Source organism: Colius striatus, chromosome 1 (genome assembly GCF_028858725.1).
Source record: "Colius striatus isolate bColStr4 chromosome 1, bColStr4.1.hap1, whole genome shotgun sequence".
NCBI lineage: Eukaryota > Metazoa > Chordata > Aves > Coliiformes > Coliidae > Colius > Colius striatus.
The window spans coordinates 122,830,602-122,858,018 of record NC_084759.1 but is presented as its reverse complement, the minus strand read 5'-3'; the positions used below and the strand labels follow the sequence as shown (position 1 = coordinate 122,858,018).

General features: G+C 44.2%; 1 protein-coding gene across 2 annotated transcripts in view; it reads right to left on the bottom strand.

The window, feature by feature from the left end:
- Window positions 1-22,957, bottom strand: part of SIDT1 (SID1 transmembrane family member 1) — a 49,051-nt gene extending 26,094 nt beyond the window's left edge. The window contains exons 1-5 of one of the 2 annotated variants that reach the window (XM_061988748.1): window positions 22,634-22,957; window positions 5,152-5,273; window positions 3,599-3,769; window positions 3,353-3,398; window positions 387-488 (exon numbers count right to left, since the gene is read on the bottom strand). In XM_061988748.1, the coding sequence (XP_061844732.1) occupies window positions 387-488; window positions 3,353-3,398; window positions 3,599-3,769; window positions 5,152-5,273; window positions 22,634-22,825 (633 nt within the window). In that variant the 5' untranslated portion in view covers window positions 22,826-22,957. The remainder of the gene's footprint in view (window positions 1-386; window positions 489-3,352; window positions 3,399-3,598; window positions 3,770-5,151; window positions 5,274-22,633) is intronic. The other variant, XM_061988749.1, reaches the window with a different exon arrangement.
- Between the last annotated feature and the right edge of the window lie 4,460 nt (window positions 22,958-27,417).

Sequence of the window (27,417 nt, the reverse complement as noted above, 5' to 3'; positions counted from 1 at the left end):
GTCAAAGGAACAGCACTGTTTCACCTCCCTCAGTCAGCAGCATCTCATCCAATACCACTCTGCAGAGAGACAAGCCCATGGTGCAAGGCAGCAGGGTGATAAACTTCAAGAGGGGAGTATGATAACAAGTGCCCTATGGACAGGCTGGAGAGGAACAGCTTGCTTACTTATTTACACCAAAGATCTCTGTATGACCTGCTTCAACTCGGCAGCAATGGCTCTGCCTCCTTCATACAGGATTCTCATTCCTCTTTCAGAGGCTCTCTTCACCACTACACTAGGGTGAAGCCCTTCCTAGGGCTTTCATCTCTGCTGGGGCATAGAGCACCTTGCAGAAGGACAGAGTTCCATCAGGCAGCTCCTTACCCTTCTCTGCTCAGACTTACCACAATATCCTGGACAGAGACAACCGAGCACGGGTAGACTGCATCAGACACCACTTTAATGATGACTGAATCGACGTCCTGAGGAAACTTGTACAGAAAATACTAAGGAGAAAGCACAGTGCTGAGAGTTACAGTCCAGAAGTCACAGCATCCCTAAGGTACCTGCAGAGCCCAAAATGAGCTTTGGGTGTGGAAGGTTTGCACAAAGAAACAAAAAAAAATCAGATTTCAACTATAGGGATGTAACACTACAGAAGAACAGATTAAATAGGTACAGACAGGTCTTCCCCCTTGCACAGCATACTGTTAGACAGACAACTCCAACACTCAAGATAAAACATAGCTTTTGCTCATCTTAACCTTTTTTCCACCTGATCAAGCTAAAGCATCTTCATTTTATAGTCTACACCACTTTATGTTGCAATGAGCCATTTCCAGATGTTTCCATACTGCTGGCTGTACTTTATATATGAAGTGCATCATGGAGTTTCTCTCAGATGGGTTGCCTCAAAGACAGGCTGTAGAAAGTATTAGGTCAAATGACTGAAACTCTGTCAATAGTTTCATAAATAAATATTTGATATTGTTGTGGGATGGGTTTGGTTTTTTGTTTTTTGGTTTTGAGGGCAAAGGGTAATGGAGAGTTGCTCTTCTCACTTCAGCTTTGGAAATAATTCACCTATAACTCTGAAAAAGAAAATAATGAGAGAGTCTAACATCTGACGAAGCTCCTACTTTTCCTCTGGGAGCAAGGAATGGTGTCTCTTGTGCTTCCATGCTTTGAGCAGGCCCACAGGAAAGTCTGAGGGATCAGAAAATGCCCTTCCCTGTTATTAGCAAAGACCTTTTCAGATTTGTGCAAAAGTTGTCCCAGGCAACATCATTATTTGCATATTTCTCCAGTAAAAGTTTGATGCAGTACACCAATCAGCTGCTGGAGATGTAGGGTTCCCGTGCCTGCCCCAGCAAGAAGGCTGGTTGCAAGGGCTCCCATCGTTGTGCTTGAAGCCCAGATTCTGACAGCTCAAACCCACAGTCAGAGCTACTACAAGGGACTGAGGGCACCTCACTCCACCTCAGAGGGACTGGCAAGGCTGAGGACTGCCACTAGCTATCTTCCTCTCTTCTTTATGGTCACCTGGGGCAGATACAGCCTATGGGGAAGGAAACCACTGAAGCTCCTGCTCCAAAACCATAACCTGAGACATTCCCAACTGTTGAGCTTCCTTTATGGCACAAAAAAAGGGCCAGGCAGTTCTGATTTGCCTTCCCCCATTTCGTTCCCTGGAAGTAGGGCTCCCAATATGAAAAGGCAGGGATAAATAAGAAGTAATCCAGGCTTTTTCCAAGTTTCCCCATTTCTACTTATGTATTTCCTTTGACCACTCCCATCCAAGCAGAGTCCTTTCATTGCTGAGGGAGTGCTGGCCCCAGTGACAAGTTCTTACAAACTGAAAACTCACCAAGCTGGTTTCTTCAGCTGAGCATGTTTTATCTCTGCCAAGCAAGGACGATGGCAACCTGAGCTCCTTGGTTTCTTGGGTACGCTACGCCCTTGGAAAGCTTTAGGTCCTTGAGGAAGTCACCCATGAGGGCCCTTCTAATAATTTTCTTTTCTAAGCTACACTTAAGAGTACAGAATTAACACAAGGAGCATTAAGACCTACAGTTATCTCCTGTATAGAATGTGAGTGGTATAAATACATTCAGGCAACACTCCTGACCTACACAAGCATACATAATTTCTCCTTCTGCCCTCAGGCACAAGCTGGGTTCTGGACAACAACTCCTTCAGTTGTTACACTTGTCTTTTTCCAGTCTTCAGGCTGTTCCAACACTCATCTAGATTTTTAATTGTCCCTTCTTTCTTTCCCCCCCTCCCCCTGCAGACTACTTCATACTTTGAGTTACAAAAGCCTCAGCATTGCATCAATTAAGAAGCACTCATCTTCTATTTTCTACATTTGGTCTATAATTAAAAGTCATAAATCTCTTATTATTAATTATGAGAAACAGCAGATCAAAGTCAGAATTAATTCCAGGCCAGATCCTAAGTGCTCTACTTTCAAATTACAAGATCCTAAGTAATGAAGGTTTATAAAGAACCACCACCATTCCCTTATGCTTCTGCAGTATAAAATACTGCATGTACCAACAAATCAGATTAAGACATTTGACAGCAAAAAAGATTAGCTGGGATGCCTGGTAATAGGAAACCTAAAATTAAGTAGTGTCACTAACAGCGATAGTAACAACAACAAAAGAAATGGAATACCAGACAGTCTAGGTAAATTACATACTTTCCCATCTCTATGAGCTCCTGTATCACTATAGTTACAGCCAACAGCATTTTCATTCAAGACCTGTAGTATCTGTAGGGCTCTAAACAAGGCTATTCAGCTGCATGTGCTGTAAATCTGTGCTCTCTTAAGTAATAACCAGATTTATCACCTCGCATCTTCTTCCCTTGCTGCCCTGAACAGAGAACAGCAACCTGAGTTCTATTGTACCTCTACAGCTTTTTTTATTTATGTATTTGTTTTTCTCTGGTAAAGACTGCATCTTGACTAATCATGCAAGGGCAACTGAACCAGGGGTGTCTGAATCAATACAGTGGTCCACTCCATCTCATCTCCCACAAAGTGTACAAGTCCAATAGCTTTTGGATTTCTGTACACTCCTGGAATTTCCTGAATTGCATATCCCATTCTTTTACTCTGGTCTTGGGGTTTTTTTTGGTTCATTTAATTTCTTTTCAAGAGGACTTGAACACAGCCCTAGAGGTTGAGGCACTGCTACCTCTTTACTAAATCCATAGAAAATTCAACAGCAAGGAAGTTTCCCTGTATCCTAAGAAGGAAAAAAACCTAGTCATACAAGGCCTTTGCTATCCCTAACAAAGGATCACATCAACCATTTGGATGCAACAAGACACGCAAGCAATGCCACACAGGACTCTTGCTTACCTGGGGCTGGGAAGGGCTGGCAGTGAAGTTAAAGGCTTTGTTGGTCCTAGAAAAGAAATGCCTGCATGATGAAGTCTGAAACTTTCAGAGTTGGAATACACATAGAGTACCTTTGGATCAAGCAAAAGAAAAAAAAAACCACTTTTTTTTCTGGGAAGGAAGAAAGGGAGCATAGGTAGATGGACCAAATCCCTGCGTCACAGATATATAAAGAAATTACATTTGTATTCTCACATCCCGGCTTACTCAAGTTGGAAGCTCTCGAGCCTGGTGACTAGCAGCTCATACGCAATATTAAATGGTGCCATGGAAGCAACATCCACAAATATAATCTGGTTAGAGGGTGCTGTCTCAGGTGTTGGCTCAGACGGACAGAGGGTCCGACTCACTTCTTGGTAATTGTAGGTTCTCTGATAACTACAACAGCATGGGGAAAGAAAAAAATGGACAGAAAAGAGAGAGAGATCAGTTAAAAAGTAGTTCTGCAGTTCTAAGAATTACTTTCCCCTGTTTGCATAACTGAAATACTAATCTGAAGGGAAGAGACCACTCAGTCTTTCATCCAGAGCTCTAACTCCACCTCTATTGCTTCTTGTGGTCTGCCCAAAGGACTGGCCATCCCCAGCATTTTACGTTTTGCAGGCTGCCTGTGCCATCTGCAGATGTAGTACATCCGCCATTTTCTGAAGGCAGAGAGAGTAACAGCCCAGAACAGCCACTTTGGTAACCAACTCCAGAATCAGGTGAGACATTGCAGGGTATCTGCTACCCAGCATCAGGATTTCAATCACAGGATGAAACTTCACATCTCAGGTGGTCTAAGATGTCTGCAAAGTCTCAGTACTTGCTGCCTAAGTAACTCTGAGGTTGCTGAAGATACACAACAACATTACCTCCACAAACGAAACACACCCAAAATAAGAGTAGACATAAGGTGTACCTGGGGTGAGAAACAGAGGAGAACTCTTATTCTCGAAACACATTGTAACACAGCAGTTAGGGTGCTCTTTCAAGAGGTTCTTCAAACCCGGCTCCAAACTACAGCCCAAGAACCACTTCTACACATGGTAAACAACTGCAGAAATGATGAAAATGCTACGTAGTAGATTCACTGACCAGTGACAACAGTGGATCCCCAGCAGAAAAGCCTTCTCATCCTCTGTGTATCTGAGAATTTGAGAAACTAAGAGATCCAAGCAGGGTGCCAAGTAAGAAGTTACCTACCAAACCCTGGTCTTCCTATGTTCAGTGACAGTGATTGCTTTGCAACCAAGCTCTGCAGGCTACACAAATGGCAAGATCTAGCACTCGAAGAAGGCTGACAAGGAATACAGCCAGTAGACAAGCCTGTAAGTGTGTTACAAGGAACACTTTTGCCCTCTTTCTAATGAGGAAAGGCTGCAGGACCTGGGGCAGTTTAGCCTAGATAGAAGAAGACTAAGGGATGACCTCATCAACACTTACAAGTACCTAAAAGGTGGATGTCAGGAGGATGAGGTGACACTTTTTTCTGTAGTGTTCAGTGACAGGACAAGGGGTAATGGACAAAAGCTGGAACACAAAGTTCCACTTAAACATAAGGAAAAACTGCTTTCCTGTTCAGGTGAGGGAGTCCTGGCACAGGCTGCCCAGGGAGGGTGTGGAGTCTCCTTCTCTGGAAGTTTCCAAACCCACCTGGACATGTTCCTGTGTGACCTGATCTAGGTAAACCGGCCTTAGCAGGGAGTTGGACTAGATAATCTCCAGAGGCCTCTTCCAACCCCAACTACTCTATGTTTCTAGGAGACTCTAGTACTTACAGGCCTCGAAAAATTAGTGGGACCTGCCATGACAGCACTCCTTTCTGCTGGCGAACTACAAACAAGACCGGGTATCGGAGGTTCTCAGAGCTGCTGTTCACATACACCCGCACTGCATCTACCTGTGGGAACAGAAAGGATGTAAGTGTTAGACAAAGGCAAAGAACAAGGTGGCTCCAAATCTAGGTGGTAGAAGCCTGTCCTCTTCCTCAGCCTGACCTACATGCTTGCAATATCCACATAGAGATCAACAGTGTTTGCCACTGGACTGGTGATTCAGATCCAGAGGTCATTGACAGAAGTGCGTCCTTGCTGCTGCTCTAATCCAGAACCACAGCCCTGTCCCCAGGTCAAGGGTGACTATCAGACAAGACACAGTGCGCAAATACAACTGACATGAGAGGAAAGGAGTTCAGCAGCCTCTGTTTACCCAACTGGGAGCAATCTGAACAACTTATGTTGTAAAATTAAACAAAATACACACAAAACAAAGATTCAAGGCCACAACTGATTTTTTTTTTGCTTAGATTCTTATGTACCCAACTCAATCTATGCTACTGGGGGAAAAAAAAAAAAAAATCACAAAGATGACTGAATACAACATTAACAATTAGGAATGAAAAAGCACGTTAGCAGCTAGTACCTAGCTCTACTATAAACAATACTGAGATGACCATAACCCATACACATCTCATGTAACAAAACATGAATACACTGCTGACTGCCCTCAACCAGACGAGGAAGGCTGCTTTGGTCAGCAAGGGTTTTAATGCAGCCCACTGTGCTAGCAATTGACGTTTCTCCTTGAGTTCTTTGGCCACCACATGGTTGCAGAGGTAGGACAGTTGTGAGGTCGAACACTCTCAGTTTATTATTTCATAGAATCATAGAATGGGAGGGGTTGGAAGGGACCTTTAGACATCATCTAGTCCAAGCCCCCCTGCAGAAGCAGGTCCACCTGGATCAGGTCACCCAGGAACACGTCCAGATGGGTTTTGGAAACCTCCAGAGAAGGGGACTCCACATCCTCCCTGGGCAGCCTGTGCCAGGGCTCCCTCACCTGAACTAAAATAGCTTTTTTCTTATGTTTAAATGGAACTTCTTTGTGTTCCAGCTTCTTTCCATTACCCCTTGTCCTGCTTTGAGAAGCAAGCAAGCAGTTTGTCTGCAGCAAATGGAAAAGACACCATTTCCACTTGAAAAGACAATCTCTTCAGCTCCTTCTCTATTGGTGCACACATTACTCAGGAAAACAGGATATAAGAATGCAGAACTCATCAGAAGAGGCAGTATATCTGAATTAGAGACTTTTAACTCATGAAAGCGTAATAGGTAGCTAACATACACAAGTTTTAAGCCCACCACATCTTTAAAAATTAGAATGGGCTCTCACTAGATCAGTGAAAAATCTTTTCACAAATATCTTGGACATCATACTTGCCAAGAAGAGTAGAGCTGGAAGGGGGGGGTGCCACCTTCAGAAAAAACATATGGAGTTGGCCAGGGAGCAGAAGGGCAGCTACGTGAGATGGCAGCTTACACTTATACTGAGGACACCAGATTCAGAGAAAGAGCTTGCATCTGCAATCACAAGCCTAAAAGAAAATTTCCCATTTATTCTTGTTTAGTGATGCTAGGCTCACATTGGCATTTAATTTACTGGAACAAAACAACTTTTTGAAAGCCATAATAATTATCAATTTTCATGCCATCACCACCGTAACACCAAGGCTACAGTCACCAATTTCTAAAAGGTAATAAGTAATTGAATTAAAAACCTCTTCAGACAGAAGGGCAAATACTGGAATATTTGTCTATTGCCTTCTGGTTTCCAAACCTTTGTACTACTCTTTTGGTGTGCCTTTCAGCTTTTCCTTTTCATCACAAAAACTACATAGGCAATTTTGTTTCCAAGTAAATTGGGCCATAGGGTGGTAAAACCAAGTTAAGAAAAACATCATCACAAATCAAGACTCATTACACTTGAAGGGTATTCACCACAGTAGGGGACCATCACCAGACAGCACTGGAAGGTCCCTCTGTGGCCACCCTGCATAGCCAGGGGATCCGAGCCAGGATACATTGGTATAACTGGGAGAGCCAGGGACTGGGCTGAACAAGATGATGCTTGTTTGTAGGTGTTGCCTGTTCTCACTATAACAAGGAACAGGGACCCAAATGAAGTGACACTGGAACTGAACATGAAAACAAATCTAAGCGGCACAAAGACACGATCATCAGGCTGCAGTCCTGCAAGCACATGGAATCATTCTCCATCCACTGGAAAACCAACTACAATTGCAGAAAAGATGCATTCCAGCAGCTTTTTGCCCATGAAAGCATTCAAGCAAGTCCACTTCCACAGGTGAAGGGCCTTCCAGGGCTCAGCACATTAAGAGCACACATCAGACTCCCAGCAAACAGTAGAGTAGTACTGGGTTATGCATCCTCAACTAGTCATCAATAGAAGTTAAACATTGGGAAATTCTCTCTGCACTGACTTCACAAATACAGAACATAACTCATTACATGTGTTATGGATATTTTGCAAGCAGGTTTACTTTAAATAACTACAATTCATTTGCATTCATTGGAAGACAAAGTGGCATCTCTACTTCTAAATTCTCCATTAAAGAAACGTACTGCTTATTTGAAGTATATTGTAATGCTATGTGGAGAAAGGGGGAAAGGGGGAAAGGGGGAAAGGGGGAAAGGGGGAAAGGGGGAAAGGGGGAAAGGGGGAAAGGGGGAAAGGGGGAAAGGGGGAAAGGGGGAAAGGGGGAAAGGGGGAAAGGGGGAAAGGGGGAAAGGGGGAAAGGGGGGACTACTTTTATAGCTTTCCCAGGCTTTGGACACAGGAGTGAAAGTTGCATACATGTGAGAGTGCCTCTTCTTCCCACTTGGGATCTTCCTCTTCAGCAAACTAAGTTTTTTAATATTGATTCTAATGGGAACTAACACCAACAGACATTCACAGACTGTTTACAAGTCAGCTGAAAGAAAAAAAAAAATCTTCTCTGAAGTATCCTACAAAACACGGGAGACAGTTCTATTATAAAAGCAAAAATGTACAGCTTTTGATATCTATTAAGATACAGCAAGAATAATTCTATGAATTAATCTTAAGCCCTGTGGAAATCTCAGCTCTTCCCACTAGTGTATTACACTGCATACACAGCAAGTCATTTATCTCCAGTGGCACAGTGCATTTCCCAGCTGTATTAGTTTCTTGTGCTGTTTGGCTTACACAAGTAGAAATACATACTGCCCGCATTCTGTGGTGTATTATTTGAGAAGTCATGGCCATATAATCAAATACTAGTTCCAAAGCACAAAATCACAGCACTGCCAACACAAGGCTGAAGGACTATTTTTAATACCACTATTTCACAGTCTGAGACCTCTGCTCCACATTTTATGTGATCTTAAATGTCTACTGGACCTGTTTCTGGAATTCCTAGGTTTTAATATGAAAAGAAGGGAATGCTACAGTAAGACCACATCCCTGAGCACTTGATGAACACATATGATGATCACAGAATGGCAAGGGTGGAAAGTGACCTATAGTCCAAATCCCCTGCTAATGCAAGGAAATGTTTTAATATTCACCAAACAAAGCAGAGCCCTATGAGTCCTGTCCAAAAAGGAAGGATTTTTCTACTCTAATGCAGTTTCTCTCAAAGGAGCTTTGCAAGACCCTTGTTTTCTTCATGAGGCTCTGTAACAGATATGGGAAATGTGCTCTGCTTCACAAATGAGCTGAGTATCACAGGGACAGACAAAGAATGGTTGCAGCCTACCCCTTTCATACTGATTGTACACTACTTCAGTAGCAGGGGCTGAAGCCTTATGGAGATATAATCTCAAGCACACCTTTGGGTGAATGGGATCACCCAGACAGTGAGGCCGCTCATGGGGACAGCAGCTGAGAGCTTGTGGCTGGAGTTCACCTGGCTTACAGATGCACCTGTGCCGCAAATGCTGCAGTACTATTGACTTGATTTCCCTCCCAACCGAAGGGGAGTAAGGCAATAGCTGAAAAGATTTAACACTTAGACTCCATATCACGTGCTGTAAATCCCAGCAGAGGACAAACCTTCCTAACTGTGCTATGCCTCCATCTTGGCCACAACTCCTACACCACATTCTGCCAATGCAGCCCAGAACCTGGGAGCAGCAAGTATTTGCACAGCACAAGTCACCGCTGGACAAGGCAGGCCTTTAAATCCAAAGGGGACAGGCAAGTCTTGGAGCTTATTTCCCTTGGGAGCCTCTATTAAGAATCCAAACAGCAATTTGTGCCCTTGCAGGAGACAGTAAGTCACAGTGCCTAACAGGACACAAGCATACCATCCTCACCTTTTATAACCCTACCATAATTTGCCCAGGACAAAGCTGCTCTGGGGCTAAATTGGGTTCCAGATATCCCCACAGATAGAAGGAGGCTGTATAATCTCTCAGGCAAACTGTTCCAGTCTTTGACTGCCCTCACAGCTAGGAAAAAAAAAAAAGTTCAGATGGAACTTCTAGTGTTTCAGCCTGTGTCTGTTGCCTTGTCACTTTTGTCCAGGCATCCACTGAGAAGAACGCTTTCTTTGCCTCCCACCAGTTATTTATACAACATTGACGAGATTTCCCTAAGCTTTTTCTGCATAAGGCTGAACAGTCCCAGCATTCTCAGCCTGTCCTCATAGAGAGACACTCCAGTCCATCATCTTTGTGGCTCTGCACTGGACTTGCTTCACCAAGTCCATATCTTTCTTATACTGGGAAGATCAGACCCGGACACAATAGTCCAGGTGTGAAAGCTTAGCTGTGTTATAATCACTCAAGGTAAATCTGCAGAACATTACTCCTCCAGCTTTTACAGGACAAAGACAACTCTGTGAGAGCTTCCTGGATGAGCTCAACAGTTAAACTTCTCATACAGCAAGACATTACTGCTTCATTCACACACATCTTTACTCTGACACTCTCCTGCTAGTCTTAACGTCCATTGCTGAGTCTACCCAAATAATTAAGCATTTTCACTTCCTGTGATAGGAAAGTTAAGACCATGGCTGCAGGCAGCTGAAAAATTTTGCCAAGCTGGACCCAGTCAAGGCCCTACTCAACACAAGCTTCCTGCAGCCACTCTACGTCCCAATTTGAGCTCCTGCTGCTCCTCACCCAGGGTAGCTGTAATGTCCCTGAACAAGCGCTACAGCCCATACATGCACGGGGTTACAAATTGCCTCCTCTTTGCTGTCAACACCGATTCTTGCTCTCTCTCCTATATGTAAATACATTGAGCATATCTTTTTTGATACCTCAAGGCTCTTCCAGATTACATGCTTTATTAGTCTGAGCAGTCAAGTTTCCTTTAAGGGAGGAAAAAAATAGGAAACAGAGAGGAAAAATAAAAGAGGCTGCCTTTCGAATCCAAGGCTATTAGATGTTTACTTAACTAACAATAAGCAATGCCAGGATTAATTCATTCTGTTGAGGAGTGACCATCTCTTCAGGCAGCCCTGCTTCTTGTGGCAGCTGCCACTCCAGATGCCTGCAGGGTCTGCTCAGGTAACCAAAGACTTATGCGAGTTTTATCTTCTCCCATAGAGTTAATGTACAACTACTGAAAGGCCTCTTGATTTTGCAATAACATCCTACATGCCCACAGCGGTAATTATCTCCATTTTGTAGCTGTAGATGTTGAGACTCTACAGCAAAAAAAGTGTGCAAAAAGAGGCAGAAGAACACAAAAAACGTGGCCAAAGCTTAATTGGGGACGATTGGGGACAGAGATATTTAAAGTCTGAGATCTACTCCCTGTACAGTTTCTACTGTGTGGCCCTGATAAACATCAAGTTAAGAGGGATGGTGTCATATAGCCTGCAGTTCATAGCACATTGTCATTCTCCTACTGCAGTACTGAAAAGCCAAGAAATTGCTTCAATTGCAAGTACTTTCCCCCCCCTACAAATAACATCCCTCCAGCTCTTTCCAGCAGTCACCCAACAAAGCTGCTGCTCCCTGGATGATAGAGCTATAGTTTCTCTTCTGGGCAGCATTCAAGTATCCCACTCTCCTCCTCTTTGATGCTCCGCTGATATCTCACCTGGAGACTCTAATCTGTTTTTTAAACCCTGGTGGTTCTCAAACCTCCAGCCTTTACAAACAACCCTCAAAGCAATTTTGTTCATGTAATCAGATGAATTTTGATCCCAAGGTTATCATAAAATTAGTAGAACTATCTCCCCAAAATATCTCCATCTAGCCTAATCTTGGATCCTAATGACCACAGCTTGTTCAAGATGAGTCTCAGAAGACACCAAGTACATGGCTTACCTGTGCTTTTTTGTACTTTTATGCCGGAGAAGGGCTGCAGCATTTCCCTGAGGATATCAAAGAGCAACAGCTGCCACAGAGCAAACATTCAGGACTAGGATTTCTGCTGTGCATCTAGACCAGCATCAGAAGACAAATCCTGCAGCCTACTTTCTACTACAAGAAAGGATTAATCCCTGCCCCTTGCATCAGAAAGCAAGAAGCAACATTTACAGAGCAGCTCATTAAGAAAATCCCAGAGTACTTTATATTTCACCTCAATATAGTAACAATTCACTTGCAGTGAATATCTCTGCTCTTCCTACATTTGCACACAACTCAGATCAATCAGGACCATCATACCACCTAATTCCTTCAAAATCTTTATCATAAAAGTCCTGGAAAAAAACCCAAACCCAGAGTGATTAAGAAGTTGGACAGATGGCAACTGAGCTTCCAGCCTATCTAGTTATTTACCCTGCTACCATCACCAGAGTAACAGGGGGCATCTTGTGGGCAGATCCTGCTCCTCCGGTAGAGTGACCAGATCCCAGCCCTCAGTACAGCCTCGCTCTCCCCATCACAGGTCTCAGGGATACAGCGACAGCTCCCAGCAGCACAAAGCTTTGGTTGATAGGTCTGTGCCTGACACAAGATGATCAGGGGACTGGAACATCTTTCATATGAGGAAAGGCTGTGGGAACTGGGGCTGTTTAGTCTAGAGAAGATTGATGGGGGATCTTATTAATATTTACAAATATTTAAATGGTGAGTGTCAGGAGATAGGGGCAGCCTTTTTTTCGATGGTATCTAGCAACCGGACAAGGGGTAATGGGATGAAGCTGGAACACAAAAACTTCCATTTAAACATAAGAAAAAACTATTTTACCTTTCAGGTGAGGGAGCCCTGGCACAGGCTACCCAGGGAGGGTGTGGAGTCTCCTTCCTTGGAGGTCTTCAAGACCTGCCTGGACATGTTCTTGTGCAACCTGATCTAGGGGGACCTGCTTCTGCAGGGGCATTGGACTAGATGATCTCTAAAGGTCCCTTCCGATTCCTACCATTCTATGAATAGCTATTCCTCCAAAATGCAGCAATAAAACAGGTGGGATTTGCTGTGGGCCAAATCTGCTCAAGAAGTTCCCAACTAATAGTCCCTTCTGATCTTCCCCATTCACTTGTAAATGAGCTTGGCAATATTAGAGCAACAGTCCAGCAGAGCCTAGGTGCAATTATGGGGAAGCTTGTGAAAGTGGATAAAGGATCAGCATTTAACTGCAAGCAGGACTGTGATTTTCTGCCGTCAATCACTCTGATTTTGTGCTACAGAGTGGTAGAAACCCTAATTAGTGTCTTAGAGAAAGATATTTTGTCTGGCAGGGTGAACTGTTCAGTGCCATCATTACAAGGGGACAAGCGTAACAACGTAGCACCTCTGAATTGATATTTGTGCTTTTTCAGGCCTTCTTCCAATTAACCTACTGCAAACTCTTCATTCATGTTTGCTTCTAGATTCTGTTGTCATGATATAGACAATATACAAGTTTTCATGCAACAGATTTAACAAATTCACCACTGAGCCAGTGCTAGTAATACCATCGTTCCCTTTCAAAGTCATCATTTGGCATTTGCCTCAAAGGCATCACCTCCAGCAAAATCTCCTTAGAAGAATGGGGAAAAAAAACAAAAGTGAAGGAAAAAAGTGATTTATTTACTTAAAGCATCATTCTGTCTCCACACCTTCCCAAAGATTATTTCATTTTAAGAACAAGCAGTTCTGACTCGAGGAACCCTCCCTGCTACAGGACCACCCATCATCCTCCCTCTCAATACAGAAATAAGGTGCTATGCTGCATGTAGAGACAAGAGGAAGTTTAGCTAAAAATCACTGTATTTATTTAAAATAAAAATAACTTGACACACCAGAACAAAAGACTATGAGCCTCCTTGGCATCCATGCCTACTCACTCAGCATTGGCTAGATGAGAAGACAGTTTTGCTTGGACAGTAAAGGGTCAACAAGGCTGCTGTCACTCCTGCAACACCACCATGGATGATGGACTTCACTCAGGAGCAGATTATTTCCAGCACCACAGAAAACCATTTGCATCTCTGCATTCCCCTTCTTCATATACACACAGAAGGATGTTTTCTGTATTGGCACTATAATATGGTGTGCTATATTTCATCTGTACCTTCGAAGCTGAAATCCTCAACTCCTGCAGATACATGGGACAGTCCAGACTCGGTCTTGGGGAACAATCTCATGTACCAAATATTCCCTTTGACAGTCAGGCCCTGCTGAAGTGTTTATTGGCAATAACCACACTGATGTCTTTTGTGCTACAGGGCTGACACAGAGTCAGGACTGCTTCAGAAACTTCTGCTCCTTGCATTCCTTCCCATGGCTAAGCCTCTGCCATGTGCATCTCTATTCAGCAGCCAAGCTCATGAGTTTTGTTTCTGAGATGACTGACCTTGAGGGGGTTTTTTTCTGTATTTCAAAGTGGACAGAGCAGTTAGACAGATGAATAAAGAGAGAGCTCTTAGCACTATATAAAAACATGTCAGACTAGGAAAGACAAATATTTGTACTTCTATCACCACCCTGGAGATAGGAGGGGAAAAAAAAGATTTCTTTTTTTAAATGCATCTGAAGTCCATTCTCTAGGTGGGAATGGGCAGAAAGAGACAGTCCCAAATTCACAGAGCTGAACAGGACCAACACGGCTGCAAACATTAACCAAAATAAAACAGGCTCTTATTGACACAAGAGAGTCCTTGGACGGATTATCAAGTCTGCATTTCCCACAGAGATTACACATCATCTCAAGACTGCGGAGATGTGAATTTAAGGGCAGGTAGGAGGTTGCAACAACAGTTTCTGCTGCAAGCGAAGGCTTCCTGTGGATTCCTTTCCACCACCTCACACTAAGCAAAACCCTCGAATCACACCAGGGCTTTGCCACGTTCTCTGCCGCACCCACACACAAGCCGCTCCTTGCGGGACCATTGGGGACTATCAGTCCACGTTGCGACAGCACTTGGTCGTGGGCCTGCCGAGGCACCAAGCCAAGCCAGTGGGCAGGGAACACATCCGGCAAGCAAACACGCAGGCTGCTAGTTACAATGGAAGATCTCAGCTCAGGATATGTCTGCAAAAGCCACCGAATTGCTGCGGTCTGCTGTTGCACAAGAAAGAGGTGCTTCATTGTAATATAAAGCCTGAAATTAAGTGAAGGTGGATTCAGACAGACAGACTGGAAGCGACTGAGGCAGTGAATGAAGCACGTGTATCTGTCGGCATTGAACTTGGCTGCTCTTCCCACTGCCAATACAACAAGGGGAAGCCGAGATTCTAAAGGAAAATAGTTATGAGATAGTGACAGACATTACAGAACCTCTTTTCTGCCCCTTTATGAGATAGAAGCATCATTCCTGTCTGACAAAATAAATGGAGCTCAGAGGAGCGTTCCCTTTCAGCCTTTCCCCATCTGAGTTTGTGCCCCAATGTCAATAAATTTTAATTGCCAAAAGCAATCTGTCCAACAACATTGGCCTACAGTTTTCTTCCAGCATTTCTGCCAGGAGTACTAAATATCTAAAGCAGCATAAACCGAGCAATGGACTCTAGGTATGTCAAGCACAACCTCAGTCACATTTAGCTAATTGTTCCAAAATTAATATTTTTCATTTAAAAGTTAGACTTGGTGCAAATAGGCTGTGTGGACTTATGGTCTGCCATGAACATTCCCATGAGTTCACTTGTTTGTAACAGTATCTGTGCAGCATAAATGGAAGAAAGACAAATATGAGGCATGTTAATATTTATCTTTTTTTTTTTTTTTTTAAATTTTGTCCTCTATCCAATGTCACCAGGGAGTCTCTAGGACAGAGAGAAAGGAAAAAATAGGAGTTATCACAACAGATGAAGTAGACACCTCTTTCTAACCATGCTCAGACTTGAAGAAGATGTTAAAAATAAACAAATAAATCCTTTTTTGAATAGCCAGCCCAGGGAGAAACTAATAAAGAACATCTTCCTAACCCATAGTAGCTGGAATTCTGGGCCAGAACAATCCTTCAAACAAAAAGATTTACAACCTTTTCAAATTTGTTGCCATCCCAAGCTCACGGAAATAACTCCAGGGATTACTGTCACACACAAATATCTGGTTCTTTCTTGGCTCCCAAGTTCTCCACCTCAGTAACACTTTGGCTGTGGATCAAACTGCATATCCTACATGTTGTCTCATCTTGTCTTCTTGTTTTTTTTTTTTTTAAATTAAAAAAACCCAAACATTGTTCATTTGTTTTAAATTACACTGAAGTGACTGTTTCTACGTTCAAAGAAAAAGATCGGCATAAAGAAAGTAAAAAAGGATGTTTCTGAAATCCTCTGTGTTTCTCTAAGCATACACATCAGGAAATAATGTTTGCTTATGCAAATGTACTGAACTATATTCTCAAACCAAGCAGATGGCACACCCTTGCCATACAGCTTTCACAGACTGCACTTTCACTCTTTAAATATCCCCTGAAGTACCAGATGAAGTCTGTATAGGAAAAGCATACCTTCCTACCCAACAACTTCTGCATGAGTTACTTGAGGACATTTCAGCCTCCACTTACACTGCAAATGTTGGTATTATAAATTGCTGCACTGCTCTTGGAAAGCACTCAAACTGAGGAGAGACATTTTGAAGTTACTCTTATGCAGAAATTCTTTTCTTTATTAGTCTAAACATCTTGAGGGGTGGGGAGAAGACAGCAGAGGGAACAACAAAATCAGATCATCTTTGATTTTAAACAACAGAACAGCATAACCAGAGAGTGATTTTAAGATGCAGACTGGACATCCAAATTCATATTGGATGGCAAATCAAATATCACTGGGTTATATTTGAAGGGATCTCAGGTAGGTACATGATCCCATCTCCAGCTCAAAGTAAAGCCACCTCACATATCATTCTTCTACTTCAGGATATCTCATTTTTGCTAGAGACAAATTTTTAAGACTGTATTTTTTGCTGCAGAAAACATTCAAACTCATGTTTCCAGCAGACCCCTACACCATTTTTCTCATAGTTAACTTTTGGTTTCTTCTGTAAGCAAGAGCTTTTCACATTACTCTGGACAGGGCAAAGAGGGGCCAAGAGAACCCACTGAGAAGCAGCGAGAGCATTCCATGTGCTGCGTGCTCTATGCTGCCTACACTGTCATCTCCCAGGGTTGTCCTTTTTCTTTAAAAAATATAAATGATATATTAAAAAGTTATTCCAAATGGATTCTGTTGAACCATCATATACTATAACTAGCCTTGATTATTCTGGATTTGACATTGTGCCTACATTTCTGCCTCAAGAGGAGATTAATACTAGGCTCCCAAAAATCGTGCACTGAGGCCTTTCCAAGTGTCCTGTGGTGAACAGACTAGAGCCAGCAACCATAAGCAAGAGTGTCCGGGCCCTAGATATCCTGGAGTAACAGGAGCTCTCTGACCTTAGGAGATCTTCTTGTTCAAACATTTGTAGCCTTCTCAGTTTATTTGGTTTTGGCCTGCATCTTTGTGACTAAAATGGTGGGCTTTCACTCAGCATTAAGGAAAGACAGAAGCTAATCTGTTCCCCCCACCAATACCTCAGGTTTGGCCGTCTCCAAAAAAAGAGACTAAAGTTTTATTGCATGCATGACGTAGCTGTGGGCTGAAATTTGGGCTGGAGCCAAGACTAACATTGTGGAGAAGACATGCAGGAGAGTAATTGAACACTTTGAGGGAGTTTAGTTCCAGTCTGAAGAGTCCTACACACAAAGCCCAGAACCAACTCAGAAGACAGAGGTGAAATAATTGTCCCTAGGTTTGTTAGAACAGACATGGGCACTGCTGGAGTGGGACCTACATTTGCATATGAAACACAGAACAGTAAACACTGATTTGATCACTGACATTTATTAAACCAAGTTGCCTTGTGTAGTACATCAAGGAGTGTCCCTACAGCTACAACAGATGGCTTTGGTCTGAGCAAGTGAATCATCACAGAGTCTCAGAGGGATGTATGGGTAGATGCCAGTTCTGACTCCTTGCACAGATAGAGCAAAGCAAGTGCAACTGTCAGCCACACTTAGAATATGAGAGACCGATTCACTAGGGGATAGGGGAACCCAAATGCATCACATTCTTTGGGCTGGAAAAGGCATTTGGTCTCTACTAGAGGGTTAGAAAGTTCAAGACATCTAACTGAAATACCTCTGTTCTTACTAGTGTTGATTTCCTTCACCCCTTAGGTCAGTCAACTTTTTCCTATCTGCATCATGAATCAAGGAAGGGTAACGATGTTAGCAACCCTCCATGGTGGGACAACCTCTCTCACTCATTCACTGAGGGGGCTTTTTTTTTTTACTTATCACCTCTCAGATAGACTACACAGAAGAAACAGTCACTCCAGGGCTACACATCCTCACACGGTACAACTGCTCAGCAGAGAAGCCACAGCTCAATTTACTGCCAATCAGAGCTTACAGTACGGCTGTGCCATATGGAAACCGAGATGGGGGCTCTGTTCCTAGTCCTGGCAAGGAGGGAGGAGGAGGAGGAGGAATATATCACCCACTCTTTCTCCTAAAATAGGTGCAGCCCACTGCTCAGCTTTTGAGCTTATTGCAACTAAGATGTATTGCGTGAAAGTCCAAGAGCTGTGTCTGGTTTGCAGCAGATTTGCCTACAAATGGGAAGTTGGAAACTTCTTCTCCTGAAAGATACTTGGCTTTCTAAGTACAGTCCAGATATCTCAGAAATTATGTGTTCAGCTGACCTGTGTTCCAATTAGGGAAAAACTTTTGTTGTCTCCTTCCTCATGACACTCCCCTGCACCGCTTAGGACCCGGTACATGAAATAACCACATGCACAACACTAGTGGCATTTGTGTTTTCAGAGAATTAACCATTAGCAACTTCCAGAGTTTACAGTGGTGGAAGGAGTCCCTCAGCACCCCAGCACACTTCTTTTTGGAAGCTCTTGTATTATTGTAATCACAGAACTAAGTAGGTTCTCTCATTTTTCATAGAAAGCCTTGTCCGGTCAACAGTAAATCCAGCAAAAATATATTACAATTCTTGTTCAGTCTTCTGAGCAGGAACACACTACACAGGCAGCACGAGCAAATCAGTTCATCCTTCCTTCTTCCTTCCCAAGTAGGGATACATTGAAGATGTGGAATTGGATATGCTCATGAGCATGCTCATGTTTTTCCCCCCATCTTGGATGTCCTCAGGTTAAACAGTTGTAGAATTAAGATAATCCTGTTTGCCCAACTAACTGTTCACCAGACTTCAAATAGCCTACATATGCTGTTGTTGTTAGAGCATAGTGACAAGCGTAACAGCTGGCTTTATCACACTCAGTTTTTACACTCACAGTTAAATATTAAACAACAGTTGTGCAGAAAGGAAAAATTAAAAGTCCATCTCAGAGGAAAAGGGAACTAGGAAAGCAGTAGGACTACACCATAACAAATGAATACTTTTCACAGTGAGGAATGAGCTTGACATGTCCCTCTATTCACAGACTGACTCTAGAAGGCTCTCACAGCAGAGGTGGCTGTGCATCTCCTCAGCACAGCTTTATTTTTTACAGCTACAATGCAGGAATTAAGGCCTAAATCCTAGTTGCCAAGCACAAAAAAGCCTGATGGTTCTCCCTGCCCCAAGACACAAGTTGAGGTGTTTCTGCACAGCATATAAAAGGGTTTTCTTTACACACAGAGAGGAGAGACCCAGCAATGTATACATGCATAAGAGTGTCTTATGAGAGGTGACTTGGTCTGCATATAAGTATCCTTATTTTTATTTTACACACTCAGGAATTGCACAAAAGGGAAGTCATTTGCCTATCTCAAAGCAGCTTTGCTCCAGAACCCCAAGTTGTATTTTCTTCATCTTGTATACACCTGCTCATGAATACTCTCATATAGGACTTGCTTTTCCCCTTCCCTCTTGCATGTGTACCTGTATCCCAAGGAGCAAGGAAGATTGTGGGTTGAATAATATCCTCTGAGATTAGGCAAGCAGAACACTTCTCAGAAAATGTTAAGTCCTGAAAGCACCAAACAGGAGTTACAGTCTTCGTCCCTTCTTTCCGTCATCCATCGTTCAAGCATTGCCCTATTCAGCTGCATTCTCAGTTGTGCCCTGGCAGTCATAACACATGAGCAACCAGAACATATACTGAGGACTAATGGGTCACAAGCAAGCCCTCATACATTGTCCTTGGCTTCAAGTTCTACCTTGCCTGGTAGGCCTGCTCTCATGAGAGGGCAGCAGAGAGGGGGAAACAGCAAATTCGTCACATCAGGGAGACAAATCCCCATTTTAGAACCACACCTGGCTTTGCTTCAGAGAAAAATCAATTAAACTCACACACTGCAGCTCTTGCACATGGGAAATGCTCTTTTTATTCAATTAAATTTCCTGTAACTAAGGTTAATGGTCCATGTGGTATCTGCCTCAAGGTATCGGAGGCTTCTATCTGGCCTACTGTCAGCACAGACAGAACTAAAAAGACCAAGAAGACCAGGAAAGAGTTCACAAGTGGCAGGCAAATGCTGGATGGTGCTCCACTCTAAGAGTTTGAGGTTAAAAACTGCAGCAAAAGACAAGGACTAACACACTAAGTTCTTACAGAACTTGCATTCCTTGCAAGACAGCACACTCGTAAGTATCTTCAAAACTCCTGCACAAGAAAAACCTGCCCACAAAAGCACGGTCCCAGATTAAAGTCAAGACTTCCACTATCAAGCTTTTAAACCTTAAGCAATCCTCATCAAGAGGAAGATGCTGAGCCATCAGACACATCAACCTCTGCCTGTGACCAGGCTGTCAAGAGGAGACCCAGTTGTGTTTCCTTCTCCTCAGGTCAAGGCTGCAGCTGGGCAGGAGGCTGCACAAACCCATTGCCAATTATCCCAGTTAGGCCAGACAGGCTTCTGTTGGTTCAGCTCAGGAATAACATCTGTAGCGCTTCTCACTGATGAATCATAGAATGGTCTGAGTTGGAAAGGACCTTTTAAGATCATCTAGTCCATGGACAGGGTGACATCTTTCACTAGATAAGGTTGCTCAAAACCCTATCCAACCTGAACACTCACAATGATGAGACATCCACACCTTCTTTAAGCAACCTGTTCCAGTATCTCACCACTCTCATTTGAAAATAAATAAATACTTTTTCTTCCTGATGTCCAACCCAAGTCTATCCTCTTACTCTTTAAAACTGGCCCCTTGCCCTGTCACTACAGACCACTGTAAAAAGCCTCTCCATCTTTCTTGCACATCCCATATATAACATTGAAAGGCCACCATATGGTCTTTCTGGAGCTTTCTCTTCTCTAGGACTGCCCCTATCCTCAGAACCATATGGACTAACTCTTCCAAATTATCTTTCATAGCAGAGGCTTTTTAAGCACATTCATGGCACTGCTTGGGTGTTAAAAAAATACCAAGTCTCAAACTTGAAGTTTCCCTTCTTAGATATGTTCTTGAGCAGCTTATTACCTCTGCAGAGATTTCATGTGCCAGCATATCGGAACATGGCGATTAGTCCATGAAACTTTCCGCTTAAACACAGCATTAGTCTGCACTGGGTGGCTGGCTCTTCCCAACCATGAGAATGGCATAGTGTTTAAAGCAGCCATTGAGTAGAAGATGCATTTAGATACCCAGAAACAACATTGAGAAGCCATGTACTCCGTCTCTGCCTCCCCCCACTCCCCTATCACCCTAGTTCTCCAGGAGAGAAAACTTTGTGGAAGATGTCCAGCAAAACACAACAGTTTCAAAGAGAAGGAACTAGATTCAATTTAACTGAAGTCAGTATTTATGCTATCCCTGCTAACAAGCCCCAGACAACATTTGGTCTGCCAATGGAACCTCAGCAAAATATCCAATACCTGTAAGACCAGAAGAAGCCTAACTTACACCACCACCAAGTTCTACAAGGAGGGTCATGCCCAAAGTGTGCTTTTGGCCTCCTGGGTTCCCTGGTGACACCCAACAGTTAAGTAATATCAGGCTCAGTTGCATCACAGCCCTGACACACAGCTCCTACCCCATAAATACCAGGTGCATTTTATGGCATAGTAACACCCTGAAGAAAGACCAGTCTTTAAAGGTCTGGATCTTTTGGAATTACAGAGTAAAGCAAAGCAAGAGATGACTGTACATAGGGAGATGGTCTAGTGGGTGATAGGGCTAGGACAAAGGCTGGACTCGATCATCTTAAAGGCCTTTTCCAGCCAAAATGATTCTATGATTAACACCACCTCCCCCAGCTTCCCCCCTCCTTTTATCATGCTCTCTACCAACTCCCTTCATATTGAAACATTAGAAACATAGTGCAGAAAAAGCAATGTTCTCCATTTTATCTTGTCCTATGCAACTGAGGGCAGGAGGGAGGATTCATTTGTCCGGTGAACCATCTTTTGTACATCAGAACATCTTACCCAGCCAATTATCACCCAATCCAAACAACGGGGGCAGAGTTTCCAAGGTACCACTTAGCTATTTGAGATAAACACATTAAAAAGGGGGGAGGGGGGAAACCCACAATAGCTAAGCATACATAAATGACAGGTTTCCTTCTCCCATCAAACAAACAGCCATGGCTTTAGCAGTCCTGCCCCACAGCCTCCCTCACCACAGCACACCTCACCCACTCTGCCCTGTCTCACTTCCCAGCCTCCCAAGGGTGAGCACCCTGATCCTACAGAAGTGCTCAAGTGTGAAAAATGGTATTTTAAAAGGCTTATTAAGTACACGACAGCCTACTCCCCCCCCCCCTCCTTTTTTTTAAGAAGTACTATTAACCTCGTAATTCCCTTCTAGACTTTAAACATATTTTGCTGCAAGAAGCGCTAGATACCAAGCCCTGTCCGGCGCTTGTACCAAACCGCCTACCCCCTCCGGGACCCCGCAGCCCCGGCGCGCCTTGGCCGTGCCGGGTAAGTCCGTGGGTGCACCGTGGCTCCGGGCTCCCGCGGCGGAGGGAGGAGGATGCGGGCGGGTGAGTGCGGAGCCGCAGCGGCACCGACAACCCCTTCCCAACCACGCCGGCTGAGGGAGGACGGGGCGCGGGGAGTACATACAGTGCGTTTCCCTGGGCGCTCCGGGGGACGCTCTTACCTGCCCGGGCTCGCTGCTGTAGGCGAAAGCGTAGACTCGTTCCGCGCTGATGTTCACGGCGCCCCGGTAGACGCGGCCGAAGGCGCCGGGCACGGGGCCGCCCCCCATCGCCGTTGCTGCTGCCGCCGCCGCCGCTGCCCACAGCAGGCTGCAGAGCAGAGCCCCGGGAGCCGGGGCCACCTCTCCGGCCATGAGGCTGGTCGCTGCCAGCCCCGCGGGGCAGGCTTTACGCCCGCCCGGTGCAGCACCTGGGCTGTCTCTCCCCGTCAGGGGCAGGCGCTGAGGCGCTTTATTTGCAATTTAAATAAATAGCTCGGCCACACGCACAGGCGACGGGGGAGGTGCAGAGGTAGCCTTGGACACCTCCACCCCTCGCCCAGGAAGCACCGAACAACTTTCCACAGGGAAAGACCCTCCGGCAGCCGGTCAGCGGGGAGGGGAGGGAGGCCGGCCTGCGAGCTGACCAGCCCCGTGGAGGAGGGTCTCCTCCCTGTGCCCGGCCCAAAATTCTGAGCCGGCCTCAGCAGACAGAGCTGTATGTGAGGTGCGCCTTTCGGGGAGCTGTGCTGTGCGCTTTGAGGCACGCCGGCACCGTTAGGCACACGGGGAGGGGACCACGGAATGGCATCCTCAGGGCTTCAACACTCCCGACCGCCCTCGTCCCGCGCTCCGCCGGCTTGCTGGAGCAATGCACGTTGCATTGGGCTGTCCCCAGCCTGTGTACTTTGGCTGTTCATAACTTTGGGACAAATGCCCTTGTCTTTTAGTTCAGTCTGAAAGCATGAAAGGCAGCAGCAAAATGGTATTTTGTCAATCCAAGCGAAGCTTGAATTAAGGCATCTGCTGTTCTTTGAATCACTCATGAAACTGCTGCAAATGACACCATGATATTTTTGACCTCTTTGTCAAGGTGAGAATGATATTTCTGGTCTATGAAAAAAGGGCTGGCCTCTCTCTCATGGCTTGTCCTGTGCTCCACTGTTCAAAACATGTCTGGGGAATGTGTCAAATCCCATGGTGGAGGGATGTACTTTTAAGTTAGAAAAGGTAAAGTGTTACGGGAAAACAAATGGAAAGGTTTTTTGACTGAGGGTGAACTTGTAGGAGCCACAGTTTTATAAAGCCAGCCGGCAGTCACCAACTGCAGTGACTCTGGCCACAAAAGCTGTCCAACTTGTAGGCTTTGTTTTTAAGACTGAGATATTTCCTGGGGGTCACACATCATCTGTGGAGGAAAAGTTCCAAAGCTCAGCAAAACAAGCCAGCATGGGTTATGCCGTCATTTTGATCTTTGAGCCTTTGTGTGATATCTGCCAAGAGAAAAAACCTCAAAATGATTGTCAGCAATTTCTGTGTTTGTCTTGAAGCAGGCTGCCATTCAACTCACCCTGTTTTTTGTCAGAGTCACAAGAAGTTGCATTAAGGGCAACCTTTGTTTCAGATCTGCTGGAAGGCGGACACTCAAAAAAAGGACATTGACTTTCAGCCTTAAGTATTATGCTGTGTAGACCAAGAGATCCATGCAATATCACCTTGCAGCTCTTGTGACTCTGTCTTGCCTCTTTCCGGGACAACAATGTGACCTGTCCTGGGGGACTTCAAGCACTAGTGGCACTGGAAGATTTGTGGCTTCCCCTCCCCAGCCTGCGGAGCCCAGGGCTCCCGAACCCTACAGCTCCTTTCTCACCTATTCCATGCCCACAGGTGCCCCTGGCAGTGCCCCTGGCAGTGCCAGCAACCCTCTAGCATGGGCCAGAGGGAGGAGGCTGGGGAGCACATCTTCCCCCAGAGGGAAAAGGCTTTGAGCAACAAGAGGAGGTATGGCAAAGCAAAAGCATGTCAGGGCCACAACAGGTTGCTCAGAGTAATGTGACAAATGGTGCAAAGCTGAAATTCTGCAAATCAAGGTAGCTTTGGCAGTTGCAAACAATTTTTGTGCCATTTGGTACTGCATGTATTTCAAATCAGGAGACCGGTGTGGTGTCATGGTGTTGTCTGTCCTTAGTTGTGTTCATGGCAAAGAACTGTCACTTCATGTAGCCCACATTTTCCAATGCAGAATTATGGATTTCTTAAAATACTGGCCCTGATTGGAGCTATCTTACCAAAGACTACATATTTTTTCATTGTTTTGAGTTTGAGAACTCAAGGGTTTTTGTTTTTTTTAAATGTAATACTTTGTTCTTGTCTGTATTGAATTTCATCTCAATGTTTTTTTGAGGGTCTTCCTGCAATTTAGCAATGTTAAACCTTTGTTGAAATCTTTGCCTATGAAGTGGGGGACTGTCCAACTCGGTGTTGTTTGCAGAAGTTTGAAGTCGAAGGTCAATTCCAGCATTCAAGTCACTAATTAAAGTAATCAATCCTGGCAGACAGATTAAATCTCTTAATCTGATATACCTTCCTACTGACAGAAAAACATCCACTGCTACAGTTTGGCAATAGCTTTTCAATCACCCACCTCATCATGTTAATACCACCTGAGACCTATTGGCCTTCATGAGAATGGTGATCAAGGCAATGTCAAAAGCCCTCCTGAAAGTCAAAATATGTTTTAGCACCTACTAAGTCAGTTATCTTGGCAAAGAAATAAATTAGGTTACTCTGACATGATTTGTTCTGGACAAATGCACACTGTCTGCTTCTTGTCACTTTATTGTTATTTAGTTGCTTGCACACTGATTGTCAAACAGCTTGTTTCATTATCTTTCCAGATAACGAATGAAGGCTGGCTGATTTACAACTCTTCATGCAGCCCTTTTAATAAAGACGGGTAGCACATTTTCCCTTTTCAGTTCCACCTGAATCTTGTTTTTGAACAGCAGCATGTATTTTGGAAGAAAAACCTATTCCCTGTAAGATAACAGATGCTGATCCATACAGTGGTCTGGTATTTGTGCATGTGCCACGATACTCTGGTGTCAGGGGCTAATGAGAGTCAGATGCTCCCTAAGGAACAAAGAGCAGAGTGCCGTAACATGGCCAGCAGAGTAAGGAACTCACTAGCCAGGGCCCCATACCACAGAATCTGAACAAGGCAAATAGGCCAGGCCTGGAGGTGGAAGCTGATGTTAACAGAGAGTCCAGATCACTAGACAAATCCATGGTGATGGGAGAAGTCTGAGGTCAAGTGAGGAAAATAAATTAGTAAGTCAGATCTGGTGATGACAGTTGGGGAGGGACACAACTCCATAATCAGCAAGTAAGTCCATAGCAATGAGGCAGGTCTGAGGTGTTGTCAGCAGGGCCGTGTTGATGGGATACAGGCCTGGCTGTCACACAGTTCTAGCTGTATCTCAGGCAGGGCCTCAGCTGAAATTCAGCTCCCATGGGAAGGGGGAGGTCAGCCCTCAGCAAGGTCTTCCCACAGCCATGCCTCCGAAGTCACTAGAGGGAAGGGGGCAGCCCTCAGCTGTTCTGTCTCTATCGGTTGGCATCAAGCCCAGAGTGCCAGACCTCCAGGAAAGAGGATGATGCTCTCACGATCTTTGCCTCTGTGTGAGGGGCACATATTTCCTAACATGGCCCATTTTTCCAGTATAAGCAAAGCTCAGGGTTGCGAGTGTCTCAAGGGAAGGAGGAACTCTGCTGAACCAGATGCTCACAGGAGTTGGGTTTGGTGGTTTTGTTTTGTTACGGGGTGGGTGGCTTTTTGTTGGGGGCAGGGGGACAGGGGGACGGGGTTGTGCTATAGCACAACTGTAAAAAATTTCACTGCTATTGGGGAAAAAAATACTCAACCACAGTAAAGAAATTATATTCCTCCTGGTAACCAGGGCTGCACAAACATCCAGAATAGAAGAAAGATCTTAATTACAAAGGAATCCCCCACAGCATGCTAGCTTGGAAGGGGAAAGGGAAAAAGTAAAAATGTATAACAAACCAAATTGTTTGGAAACCTGATGGTTTTAAATCACTGCTGTTTGAATATGTAGTCTCCATCTTATGTAAGCTCCACTGTGAGTTACTAGATGCTGTAGATGCTCAGCTGGATTCTGCAGAGATAACGCAACATTTTCAGACTCTGCTGTAAATGCAGTGTGAAGAACAACAAGAACTGAAAGGTAGACAAGCCTTTAAGAAATCTGATAGAACTTGGTCCCCATTTTCTTATAGGTGAGCCAATGTGTTTGAGAATAGGCTGATTGAATGAGAAGGATTATATTTGTGTGTATTGGGTATTTAACATTTATATTTGATTATAATTAATTATTAATTACAGAGAGGTTTGAGAGGTTTCAAAGTGGATAATGTATAGATATAACTGTGTTTTTATTGCTTTCTTCTTCAGTAGACCTTGTTCTGCAAGACAATTTAAAGTCGTATTAGGAAAGAATTTCAGATATGCATTTAATTTATGCTTTTGGGTTCCAAATTCTCAAATAAACACAGAGTGATGAATCCAGCACATTGCCTTGCACATGTGCCTAGGATCAAGGATTTGTTTTACCGTGGGCTGAACTCATGCTCAGTTTCAAGTTGCATATTGTATCTATGTTTAGCACCTAGAAGAAAACTGTAGTTCAGGTGCAGCCTCCAGTATAAAAAAACTTAGCCACATTTGCAGCACTTGAGGGATAATATTTCTGCCCATTTTTTTTTCTCCCCTCATAATTTCAGTCCTCTTTTTGTATTATATGCAACACCATCCCTTTACTCAGCACATTAACCATTACCAACTGCACCTTCGCATAAATCTTTCTACAGTGATGTTTGTAAAGCCAGAATTAGATTGATGAGGACCTTTAGCTTCAGGAAGTCTTGGTGAAAACTTTAAGTAAGGA